At 47.7% G+C, this 12,722-nt stretch overlaps 1 protein-coding gene across 2 annotated transcripts in view; it reads right to left on the bottom strand.

Annotated features, from left to right (window-relative positions):
- Nucleotides 1-6,427, bottom strand: part of LMBR1 (limb development membrane protein 1) — a 139,585-nt gene extending 133,158 nt beyond the window's left edge. The window contains exon 1 of one of the 2 annotated variants that reach the window (XM_006129337.4): nucleotides 5,990-6,427. In XM_006129337.4, coding sequence (XP_006129399.2) covers nucleotides 5,990-6,052 — 63 coding nt within the window. In that variant the 5' untranslated portion in view covers nucleotides 6,053-6,427. The remainder of the gene's footprint in view (nucleotides 1-5,989) is intronic. The other variant, XM_006129336.4, reaches the window with a different exon arrangement.
- Nucleotides 6,428-12,722: the final 6,295 nt, after the last annotated feature.

Genomic DNA, 12,722 nt, shown 5'->3' with positions numbered 1-12,722 from the left:
GTAGCCGTTGGTTTAAACTACACACTCACCCATCTCTCCCAGATTAAATAAAGATTGCATTTCTTTGTAAAAAATATGCTCTAGTTTAAGGGTAAAACTCAGGCTCCACTGAAGTCAACTAAATGCATATTGACTTTACAGATTTCACCCTTGGCTTCTAAACATCCTGACTACTGAATCAGGTTGGTCATGTCTCAGCTTTACACTTCAGAAAAGTGCTGCACTTGTGCTGTAAGACTATATTACCTAGGGAGTAGTTTAGACTGCTCCAGCAGCTTTTCTGGAATTAATCTGTATTACAGTTCAAAGAGTCAGCTTTGTGCAGGTCACTTCCTGTTTGCTGGTTTCCAGCAGCCAAAGAACAGAGCTTACAGTGCTCCAAAGGCAATCCTGGCAATTATAGGCCAGTAACACTACAAGAATCCATATAAAATGAAGTGGACAAGAATAGCTCAAGAATAGAAAGTCCTTCTCTGCTAATATTTTGCCTCAGTTAACTAGTAAAACACTGCTAGCAAGATCAAGTCATCTTAGGCTATGTCTACACTATGGCTTATGTAAGCAAAACTTATGTATCTCGGGTGTATGAATAAACCACCCCCAAAGCAGCGTTGTGCATGGAGTGGAAGGGCAAGCAGGGACATGCACTCCTCCCCCTCAGTGGAGCACAGAGCTTCTCCAGAGTAGACAAAGTGAGCTCCTCTAGTATAGGGCTCAGATGGGAGATCCTACTCCACCAGCTGTGGGCAAGAGAGCAAGCTTCACAGGGGCAGGGAGAGAGACGGTAAGCTCCTCCAACTCCAGAAGGAAGTCAGCTTCTCCAGTCACAAGAGAAAGGGCCACAGTAGGAAGGGGAAGAGAAAACGAATTCCTTGGGTTTTATTTCTGTGCATGCCCCTGCCTTGAAAGACATGAGATACACTGAAGTAAGCTCTAGCACAAGATTTAAGCTATTGGTTCAGGGACACTCATGCATATAGGTGAGCTAATTTACATAGCTTTTGGCAGGCTTGAGGCATCTGCAGGCACTACATGCATGGAAAAGTGACATGGAGCAACGCTTCCACAGCAGTCACAGAACGTAGACACCTTCGCAAGGCACAAGAGGAAGCATTGCATGTAGGAGAAAACACACAGGCTGAGCACTGACGCATAAGTAGGTATACAAGAGACCCTAAGACTTTATCTTCATTACACACCACTGTCAGCAGCATAACATGCGGCAGTGAAAAGCAATCTGCTTCCTGCGGCAGTGAAAAGCAATCCGCTTCCACACAGTGCAGAGTGGGGCTACACATGTCCAGGAAAGATACCAGCAGAAAGGAGGCACCAGGAAAGGCTTCAGTTGCTCCCTGCTGACCAAGCCTTTCACTGAAGGGAAGAAAGGCTGTCAGTCAGAAGAGAGGAAGATGAGAAACCCTGTTCCCTGCAAAAGGGAAAAGCTTCATCAGCAAGGATCTCCCCAAACTTTTACCCACTGCTTCCCCCAACACAGTCTTGCCCGGCTTCTGGAGCCTTTCCCTGTACAGGTTGAACCTCCCTGCTCCAGGATTCTCAGGATCTAACCAGTCCCAAGGGGATTTGCTGGACCAGGACAGGTCCCCTGCATATCCTTTTAGAAAATGAGTACTCAAGGGATTCATTCTAGGTCAACTGAAATTTAACATCCCAACTAATTGAATAACTGATGGAATTTCTATTGACTAATCAATTAGTCAATGGGGGTGTGGAGGGGAGAGCGCTTGCTATCCTGTTTCACTTCTGCCTTTGAAATGTACAAGATCCACTGACAACTATTGTATATTTCAAAGGCAGAGGCATAAAGCAGAACCAGCATGAGTGGGGACGAAGCAGTCCCTGCTCACGAGGGGTCCCAACTGCTACACCTCTCCCTTTGAAATGTGTAAGGGTATGTCTAGACTACATGCCTCTGTCACCAGAGGCACGTAGATTAGGCTACCAGGCATAGGAAAATGAAGCAGCGATTTAAATAATCGCCGCTTCATTTAAATTTACATGGCTGCCGCGCTGAGCCGACAAACAGCCGATCAACTGTTTGTCGGCTCAGCGCTGTAGTCTGGATGCGCGGGTGTCAACATTAAAGGCATTTGTCGACCTCCAAGGTATGCCTCCTGGGATGAGGTATACCAGGGTGGTCGACAAATGCCTCTGATGTCAACACCCGCGCGTCCAGACTACAGCACTGAGCCGACAAACAGTTGATCGGCTGTTTGTCGGCTCAGCGCAGCAGCCATGTAAATTTAAATGAAGTGGCAAAAGAGGCATGTAGTCTAGATGTACCCTAAGAGCCATCCTTGTACATTTCAAAGGGAGAGGCGCAGCAGTCAGGATGCCTCTGCCTCCCATCCCCCATAGAGACATTGCTGGGAGGAACCGGCTTTTAAGCCAGCTCCCCACAGCACCAGCTCCTGCTCCCCACGCCCACCCCCACATCTCTCTCTGATAGAGGCAGCAAGGGGGGAAAAGGGAGAAGCAACTAGTTTAGTCACTACTTGACTACCTCATAAACATATAGTTACTGGGTAGTCGACCACTCGCTTACATCCCTAATCCAGGTCAAGTCCCCACTGCCAAATAATCCATTCACTACCATGCCACCTGATTTTCACAACCCACCCAAACTTAACATTGCTATCCAATAAAATTGAAAAATACGCCACCACAGTTAACTAGATTATGAAATCATATTCTTATTCTAGAGATTAATTTTCAAATATAATCTGGTATCTTTGCACATATTTTTGTAAACTTTAAGGTGGCATGGAACAGGATGAAATGGTATGCCCCCCTTACACAGACTATTGCAGTCAAAGGTGCATGCTATCTCCACATCACAGCATCCATGTATACCTCAACTGGTAAGGATCCCACGCAACAGTATGTGTGGGATCCTTACCAGTTCTCTGCATTTGGTTGTTTCATAGGGGAGCTTGGAGCAGTCCAGGTAGTAGACAATACTCATATGCTCAGTGTACCCCTGCATTTGACTATGGGGAAGAAAAAGGCGTATGGGACAATACTTGGGATAGCATGAAGAGAGAATTTGGGGAGGTACGAAAGGAATATATGCACTCTGTACATACTATTGGCTGTGGAGAGAAATGAGTGCTATTGTAGGACAGATTGGTAAGGGGTGGCAGGACACGTACATACTGTGTACTCCTTTATTTAATTGGTGGAAAGCAGGATGTAGCAGCATGGGAGTACTACATAGGTAGAGTACAGAAGTATAGGGATGCAATGTGTCCTCTGTACACTATCACTTATTTGTGTAAGGTTAATTGTAGCACCTGAGATGGTTTTATGGAGGCATAGGTAGCTCTCCTATGCACATCATGTACTCCTGCAATGAGCTAAAATGGATAAGTGTCAGTGAAAATGGGGATGGGGCACAGGGCAGGTTGGAGTAGCAGTATGGATAAATAAGTAGGCAATATTAGAAATGGAGGGCAGTATGTTGTGGCAGAGTGTAATATGGAGAAGGAATAGTATGAGAGAATGTAATGTGGTAAAAGGAGAGGATATAGAGAACAGCAGTGAGAAGATGGGATGTATAGGGTAAGCAGGAAACTGAGGGCACTATGAGGAGGTTACAGCATGGAGTAGTAAGAGGAAGTTATTGGGGAAGTAGGATCATGGCAGCTTGTAAGGCAAGCAGGATGGTATGTGGTGATCTTAGGGTTTCAAGGTCAGGCAGGATGAGGCAGGGGGCTGAGGAAAAGTCACAGGGTGGGCTGGATTTGCAGAATAAGGACAAGCATTCCAGGATAGGGCCGGCAGGATGGAGAGGAATGGTATGAATGATGTTCCAGGGTAGGGATGTTAAACATTTGTTTTTGTAAATATATAACTGCTGAAATTTTCAGCGGTTAAACTTTTAAGCCAGCTCCCCATGAGCACCAACTCACACACACCCAGCTGCCTCAGATATAGGGGCAGTGGGAAGGTCACGTAATCATACAGGTTAACTAATGAACCAAGGCTTATCAGTTAATTATATACACAAGTAGACATTAACATCCTTACTACTAGGTAGGCATGATAGACAGCAGGGGAGGAAGGGAAATCCCACTGACACCTCAGTGACACCTTCCCATCCTCTCTCTCCCACGCCCTTTCCCCTCATTGTCTCCTCTTAGCCCCGTCATTTGTGTCTCTTCCACCTTGCCCCTACCCCTTGGTGCCGTCTCCCTTTTTTCTCCTGCCCTGGCCCTCTCCTCTCCCCTTAGCACAAGCCCCTTCCTCTCCTCACCCCCAACTTCCCCACAGTTCTCCCTCTACCCCTTCCCTCACCCTTTCTGCCTTCTTGACACCAGCACTCCTCAACCCCCTCATGCTGCAGCCAATGCTGTTACCATATTATTTTATTCCGCATACTATAAATAAAAATCCACCAGAGAATTTCCTATCCAGCAACTTCATTACTAAAGTGTACAGAAACAGGAACAAGCCCTATCTTCCAACCTGGCTGAATATTACTCCTGCAGATATCCTAGGGCTGGCAGCCAGCATTCAACAAGCCCCTCAGCAAGACAAATAATAAAGTACACCCTATCCTGAAGTAAGGAAAGGAAATCTCTCTGGCAAAGCATCCCTCTTCCAGAGTACAGGAAGGGAATAGCCCTGGTTGCCGGCGCAGAGCAGCCAGTCCTCTGGGGGCACAGAGCCAAGTGCTTGCACACTGGAGACCATAGGGGAAGAGGTCTGTACCAAGCAGCTCATACCAGCCAAGAGCCACTGTTGTCACAGGAGCCAAGAACTCTGGGTGAAGGAAGACACAGTGCTCTCCTCTAACCCACGTTAAACCTCTGCAGACAGGTGTGCTCTGCACGTCGGAGAGTGGGTAGTGGCACACACCACCAGCAGCCCACTCGGTAGAGGCAGGCCTCCATGTGCCAGAACTGGAACCGAAGCCAGTGCTATTTTTAGTACTATGGCCCAGGCTCCAGGTCTGGCATGCACCCCACTGCTCCTGGGGTAGGGAAGCCAACCGTCACATGGCCCCATCCCCTCGGAGCAGCTAAAGGGCTCTGCTGACAAGGTGAGTGGGACTGAAATGCTTGATGCGCGCATGTGCATGCCTTAACAGGAAACACTGATTACAGGGCACATGCAGAGGGTTACAAGGGGGGGGCAGAGTGATGGGAAGTTACAGGGCACAGGGAGGGGGGATGGTTGTATGGGGGGGGGGAAGACTGAAAGGATGAAGGGGGTTACAGAGCACACAGCACAGACAGTGGATAACAAGGGACAGAGTCAGCAGAGGAGTTGTAGGAGAGAGGAGTGAGGGGATGAAGGGGAATTATAGGGGACATGGCACAGGCAAAGGAGTTACAGGGGACCAAGGAGGGGCAGGGAGCTTGTGGGGGGCAGAGTGAGGAGATGAAGGCGGAGCTACAGGGCATGAGGCGGGGGCTACAAGGGAGACGGAGTGAGGGGATGAAGGGGAATTACAGGACAAGCAACAGAGGCAGGGCAGTTACAAGGGGGGCATAGTGACAGGATGAAGGGGGGGTTACAGGGACACAGCAGGGGTGGAGAGTTATAGGTGGCACAGGGAGGCAATGAACAGGAGACGACACAGCAGGAGCGGGCATTACCGGGGGGGGGGGGGCAGCGTGACAAGACCAACGGGGTTACAGGGCACGCGGCAGGGGCGGAGGGTTACCGAGGGGGCAGTGGGACTGGACGAACGAGAGTTCCAGGGCACGCGGCAGGGGCGGAGGGTTACCGAGGGGGCAGTGGGACTGTACGAACGGGGGTTCCAGGGCACGCGGCAGGGGCGGAGGGTTACCGAGGGGGCAGTGGGACTGGACGAACGGGGGTTCCAGGGCACGCGGCAGGGGCGGAGGGTTACCGAGGGGGCAGTGGGACGGGACGAACGGGGGTTACAGGGCACGCGGCAAGTTACAAGGGGGGCAGAGTGACAGGATGAAGGGGAACTGCGGGCGGGCCACCCCGTACGCACCGTGTACTCCCGCACTTGGCTGTGGAAGTTCTGCTCGCGAATTGTCACCTCGTCCGCTTCCATCCTTCATACTCCCGCAGCCCCCGCTCGCAATGGCGGCTGCGGCCGCCGCTTCTGCTCCTGCCCTTCCTGCAGCGGGCGGGGGATCATGGCCGGCAGTGGCTCCAACTGCTCCCCGGGGCCCAGGCGGCGAGCGAGACGACCGAAGGCTCCGACAACCCCAGCGGAGCTAACTATCTCCCGGGGTTTGTCACTGTGCGGCGGCGAGGGGGCAGGCCCAGCCTCTCTGACTGCGTCACGGCAACAGTGTCCGCTGCGCCACTACTAGCCCGGCCCCCGGCGAGGGGAGGGGAAAAGGGCGGAGCCAGAAGTGCTCCCGGCGCAAGGGCGGTGCTGACCCCGCCCCCAGGGCGCGAGACAACGGGAGGCGGGGCCGCAATGGTCCCCAAGCGCCGACGCCAGGGAGGAAGGCGGAGCTAGTGCGGGCCCAGGGGTGGGGCTAGGAGGAAGGCGTGGCTAACACGCTCCCAAAATGAGGGAGCAAGACGGGTCAATACCGCCCTAGTAGAGTGGAAGCCAAATGATGGGGCGAGGCCAGATCGGCTCCGCGGGCGGGGCTAGGCGAGTAGGCGGCACTAGTTTTGAAAGGAGGGTAGGAGAGAGGAGGAGCTAAAATATATAAAAGCTGGGCGCATGCGCGAGTCCGAGTGAAGGGGGGGAAGAGGAGGAGTTGAGAAATTCGGGGAGATGGGGGCTTGATCTTAGGCCCGGGAACTGCTGCGTCTCCTGTCTTGAAGTGCGTTTCATTACCTGCAGGGTTTACAGTTTGGTGCAGTTGTTCTCAGAATCCTTCACATGCACTAAAAATTGCCCCAGCATCCTTGGGCTGGGCTGGTGTAGTGCATGGGCTGGGACTGCCACTTAACTTTTATATAGTGTAAAGGATGGGGCAAAGTTTTTAAGGGCCTTGACTACAATGCTGAAAATTGTGACTGTGATTCTCACTGAAATGTCACCTTTAATTTGCTCAACTGCAGAAGGGTACTGATGGGTTAGGGCAATCAAAGGCAAGTGGTTAAGACACTGGGGCTATGTCTAGACTGGCATGATTTTCCACAAATGCTTCTAACGGAAAAGTTTTTCCGTTAAAAGCATTTGCGGAAAAGAGCATCTAGATTGGCACGGATGCTTTTCTGCAAAAACACTTTTTGTGGAAAAGCGTCCATGCCAATCTAGACGCGGTTTTGCACAAGAAAGCCCCGATCACCATTTTCACAATCAGGGCTTTTTTGCGCAAAACAATACCACGTTGTCTACACTGGCCCTCTTGCGCAAAAGCATTTGCGCAAGAGGGCTTTTGCCCAAACGGGAGCAACATAGCATTTCCGCAAGAACACTGACAATCTTACATGAGATCGTCAGTGTTCTTGCGGAAATTCAAGCGGCCAGTGTAGACAGCTGGCAAGTTTTTCCACAAAAGCAGCTGCTTTTGCGGAAAAACTTGCCAGTCTAGACCCAGCCTGGATGTTTGGGTCCTTTACATAGTATTGGCTGTGAAACTGATGTGCCTTAACTGACAGGCTGTCCTTACCCATATGAAGATTATGCAGATGTATAGGGCACCTGAAGATTTTTCGCACTGCTGAATCTTAATGTCCACCCACCCTTTGCTCCTATCCCTGGTCTGTGGCTCTGCTTCCTGTGAAGAGGATATAGTTAACTTACAAGTGAAAAAATCTGCCAGAGCTATTAGCAAAACAATGTACCTGTGAAAGAGCCATGCAAGGAACACTATTCCTGATGATGCCACTGCACAACTAGTTATAGAGCTCTGTGACTTTGTCCTCACCCCCAATTATTTCCAGTTTGGAGACCATTTATATCTTCAAGTCAGCAGCACAGCTATGGGCACCCACATCACCCCACAATATGCCAACATCTTTATGGCTGACCTTCAATAATGTTTCTTCAGCTCTCACCACCTAACACCTACCCTTACTCTATTTACACTAAATTGACAACATTTTCATCATATGGACTATGGGAAGGAGACCCTTGAAGAATTTCAGGGATTTCTACAACTTCCATCTCACCATCAACCTTAGCCTGGACCAGTCTACACAAGAGATCTATTTCCTTGACACTACAGTACAATTACACGATGGAAAGCATTTCCACCACCTTATACCAGAAGCTTACTGACAATTACACTTACCTACATGCCTCTAGCTTCCATCCATGACACATTTCCCAATCAATTGTTTACAGCCAGGCCCTAAGATATAACTGGATTTGCTCTAGTCCCACAGACAGAGACAAACACCTACAGCATTTATATAAAGCATTCTTAAAACTGAAATACCAAAAAAGTGAAGAAACAGATTGACAGAGCCAGACAAATATGCAGTATCTATTTCAAAATAGGCCCTACAAAGAAAACAACAGGACACCACTTATCATCTATAGTCACAGTCCCCAACTTAAATCTCTCCAATGCATTATCAACAATCTGTAATCTATCCTGGAAAATGACCCCTCATTCTCACAAGCCTTGGAGGACAGACCAATCCTCGCCTACAGACAACCTCCTAACCTCAATCACCCATTCTTTCAATAACCATGCAGCATGCTTCCATCATACTCATCCAGGAACCCACCCCTGCAATCAACCCTGATGCCAACTCTGTCCTCACATCTATACAGGCAATATCATCACAGGACCTAACCATGTAAACCATCACATCAGAAGCTCATACAAAAGTGTGCATCCACTAATGTGATCCATGCCAACAAATGCTAGCAATGCCCTTCTGCCATGTATAGTGGCCAAACTGGGCAGTCTCTATGAGAAAGAATTAATGGACACAAATCAGATATCCAAAAAGGCAACACATAGAAACCTGTTGGGGAACATTTTAACTTGCCTGGGCACTCATTAGTGAATCTCAAAGTCACTGTATTATTTCAAACTAATTTCAAAAGCCAGATCTACAGGGAAGCTACAGAATTTAATTTCATTTACAAGTTAGACTCCTACAACAGAAGTCTAAACAAAGATGTCAGCTGGATGGCCCACTACATTCCACATCCTAATGACATTAAAAAAAAAAGGGTACTTAGAGTGGGTACTAAGTAATCTTATCGACTTCATTTAGCATGGACTTAAATTACTATTGACTATTTCTTTCCCCTTTTTTCCCTTCTTTTTCCTCCTCTTCTCCCAATCCCCTCTCTGTGCTATTTATTTGAAAACTGGACCCCTTAAACTCAATTCATTTGAAGAGGTGGGTTGTGCCCACCAAAGCTCATGATACCATCCACATTTTTTGTTACTCTAAGGTGCTGCAAGACTATTTGTTGTTTTTTAAGTTTTTCCAGTTACAGACTACCACAGCTACCCCTCTGAAACCTTTGAATGTAGTGTGTTAATCTATAGGACCATGGATTTAAATGTACTTAATCTGTTTCATTAGTGTGTTGCTGAAGATTATAAAATCACATCTCTAAAAAATCATTTCCCCCTTCCCAGGCAGTTCTCAAGGATAGTATCACCCGTTTAATAATACTGCATAGAACCTGTAGCGGTGTGGCCCCCTTGTCCCTGGGCACCGTGCCTCTAGTTTCTTGCGTATGTCTCTGGGGGGGGCCTCTGCATTGGCCCCCTCCCTTCTCACGTTCTCTGTCGGTTTGTCACACGGACGTTCCCTGCCGTGCAGCTCATGCCGTCACTGCCCGCTGTCTGGCCCGTCCAGGCCTCCCGCAGGCTGCTGAGTAACTCCCAGGCTCTCCCTGGGGCATCCCACCGGGGTCGGAGTCACTCCCCTGGGCTCCTGCCGCATCGGGTGCCCTCTGCTCTCCCTCTGCTGGGTCATCGCCTGTGGGGGTTGAGAGCACAGCTAGCTCCTGCCCTCCCCCCTCTGTCTCCTCCCCACCTCCTCCCTTTTGAGCGTCCCGCCCAGCATCCTGCCCCCACACGCGGAGCGCGCCGCCCCCCCCCCCGAGTCGTAGGGCCCGCCGCTTGCGGTCCGTAACCCCCGGCGCCTGCGCTGTTGGTGCACCGCTCGCCCTCAGCTGCGGCCGCCACCGCTTCCCCAGGGCTGCCGGTGCTCACCAAATCGCGAGCGCCAGTGCAGGGATCGGTAACCCCGTCACAGAACCCCATAAATCCTAAGGATGTCCCTGCTTAACTGTGTCAGCACAATGAGATTCTAGCTGAAAAGAAGTTTGGCTCAAACAGAAACCTCAATCAGTTTCTCTCACCAGAAAAAAAAGGAGCCTATTGATATTCACTGGCCTATTATTAAAGGGTTTAGGAAGAGCAGATGTGTTTGAATGGGGACAGGCTGGGTCTGAGAAGCTGAAAGTGTCCAGACCGACCGAATGTATGTTCAGTCAAAGTGTCTGTGGTAGTTGGGAATGGTGAGTGGAGGACCTGGCAAATGGAGAACTGACAGAAGCTTGAATCAGAAAAAATTTAGAAAGTTTGTTGCGTTTGAGATTGGGCAATTAGGGAACTAAGAAGTGAAAGGAAGAAAGTGTCATGATAGCAGCAGGGACATGATTAGGAGGAGAGGTCTGGTAAAAGTGACCACTTCTTCAGATGAAAGCTCATGATACCATCTACATGTTTTGTTAGTCTTTAAAATGCTACCATACTATTTGTTGTTTTTTAAGTTTATCCTGTACAGACTAAATCCGCTACCCCTCTGAAGCTGCTGTATACAATGAGTCATTCAGACTGTCACTTGCTAAAGCAAAACTTTTGTTTTTCAAAAAACAGGACTATATGTAGCACTATAAAGACTAACAAGACGGTTTATTAGGTGATGATCTTTCGTGGGCCAGACCCACTTCCTCAGATCAAATAGTGGAAGAAAATTGTCACAACCATATATACCAAAGGATACAATTTAAAAAAATTAACACATATGAAAAGGACAAATCAAATTTCAGAACAAAAGGGGAATTGGGGGAAAAGGGGGAGGAGGTAAATGTCTGTGAGCTAATGATATTAGAGGTGATAATTGGGGACGCTATCTTTGTAATGGGTAAGATAATTAGAGGACGACTATTTTTAGAACCTGTGAGTTGTTCATTTTGCAGTGTGAATAAAGTTTCAGTTTCAATGACTGGCAGCAAATTAAAAGGCAAAGAGCTAAAAAATAACATGAGGACAGTACATGTTAAAAAAGAACAGGCTGTGAAAGATAGCTGAGTCCTGAGTTATTCTCACTGCATGAGTGATTTGACTGGCTATCTAATATTTACCTGTACAATTCATCCCTAACTACTGCTCACTAGTGCAAATGTTATAATAAAAACTCATTGTCAGATACCCATGAATCTGGTTACTTTCAGGGGAGTATTACTGGAATATATATTCTTCAGTGTTTAGAGGTTCACCTCATTCTGTATACTGGGGATTTGAGTATGCAGGGGAAACCTGCAAGATGAATACACAGATGATGAAAGTTAACGGAGCTCTTTAATCCCTGCCACAGCCATCCATTCCTTCATGTACTTCAGTACCAGATATGAGCTAATTACAGATCATGCATATATATGCTTATATGTGAAACAAAAAACAGGACTGTGTAGCACTTTAAAGACTAACAAGATGGTTTAATAGGTGATGAGCTTTCGTGGGCCAGACCCACTTCCTCAGATCAAATAGTGGAAGAAAATTGTCACAACCATATATACCAAAGGATACAATTAAAAAAATGAACACATATGAAAAGGACAAATCAAATTTCAGAATAGAAGGAGGATGGAGGGAGGAAGGGGGGAGGTAAGTGTCTGTGAGCTAATGATATTAGAGGTAATAATTGGGGAAGCTATCTTTGTAATGGGTAAGATAATTAGAGTCTTTATTCAAATTTGAATGTAAAGTGTCGAATTTAAGCATGAATGACAGTTCAGAGGATTTTCTTTGAAGTGAAGTCTTAAAAGATCTTTGAAGCAGGATGCAGGTAATCAAGTCGTTGAGACAATGTCCTTTCTGGTTGAAATGGCAAGAAACTGTTTTTTCTTTGTGATCCTGTCTGATATCTATTTTGTGGGCATTGATTCTTTGGCGAAGTATCTGAGACGTTTGTCCAATGTACAAAGCAGACGGACACTTTCGGCACATGATTGCATAAATTATGTTTTTGGATGCGCAGGAATATGTGTTCTTGATCTTATAACTCACTTGGTTGGGTCCAATAATGGTATCAGCAGAGTGAATATGTGGACAAAGCTAGCAACGGGGTTTGTTGCAAGGGAAGGTATCAGGGTTGGTATTAGTGTGGTATGTCCTGTGGTTGTTGGTAAGAATCATCTTGAGGTTAGGTGGTTGTCTATAGGAGACTATGGGTCTGTCTCCCAGAGCTTCTCGGAGTTTAGTATCCTGTTCTAGTATAGGCTATAGTTTATTGATAATGTGTTGGACAGGTTTAAGTTGGGGACTGTAGGTGATGACAAGTGGTGTTCTATTGTTGGTTTTCTTGGGTCTGTCTTGAAGTAGTTGGTTTCTAGGTATTTGTCTGGCTCTTTCAATTTGCTTTTTTAGTTCCCTGGGTGGGTAGTTGAGGTTTATAAATGCTTGGTAGAGATCCTGAAGTTTCTGGTCTCTGTCAGTGGGATTAGAGCAGATGCGGTTGTATCGAAGGGCTTGGCTATAGATGATGGATCGTATGGTGTGTTCTGGATGGGAGCTGGAAGCATGTAAGTAACAGTATGAGTCAGTGGG

This window comes from Pelodiscus sinensis, chromosome 2, assembly GCF_049634645.1.
Source record: "Pelodiscus sinensis isolate JC-2024 chromosome 2, ASM4963464v1, whole genome shotgun sequence".
Taxonomy (NCBI): Eukaryota; Metazoa; Chordata; order Testudines; family Trionychidae; genus Pelodiscus; species Pelodiscus sinensis.
This window is presented reverse-complemented; position numbering and strand designations above follow the sequence as displayed.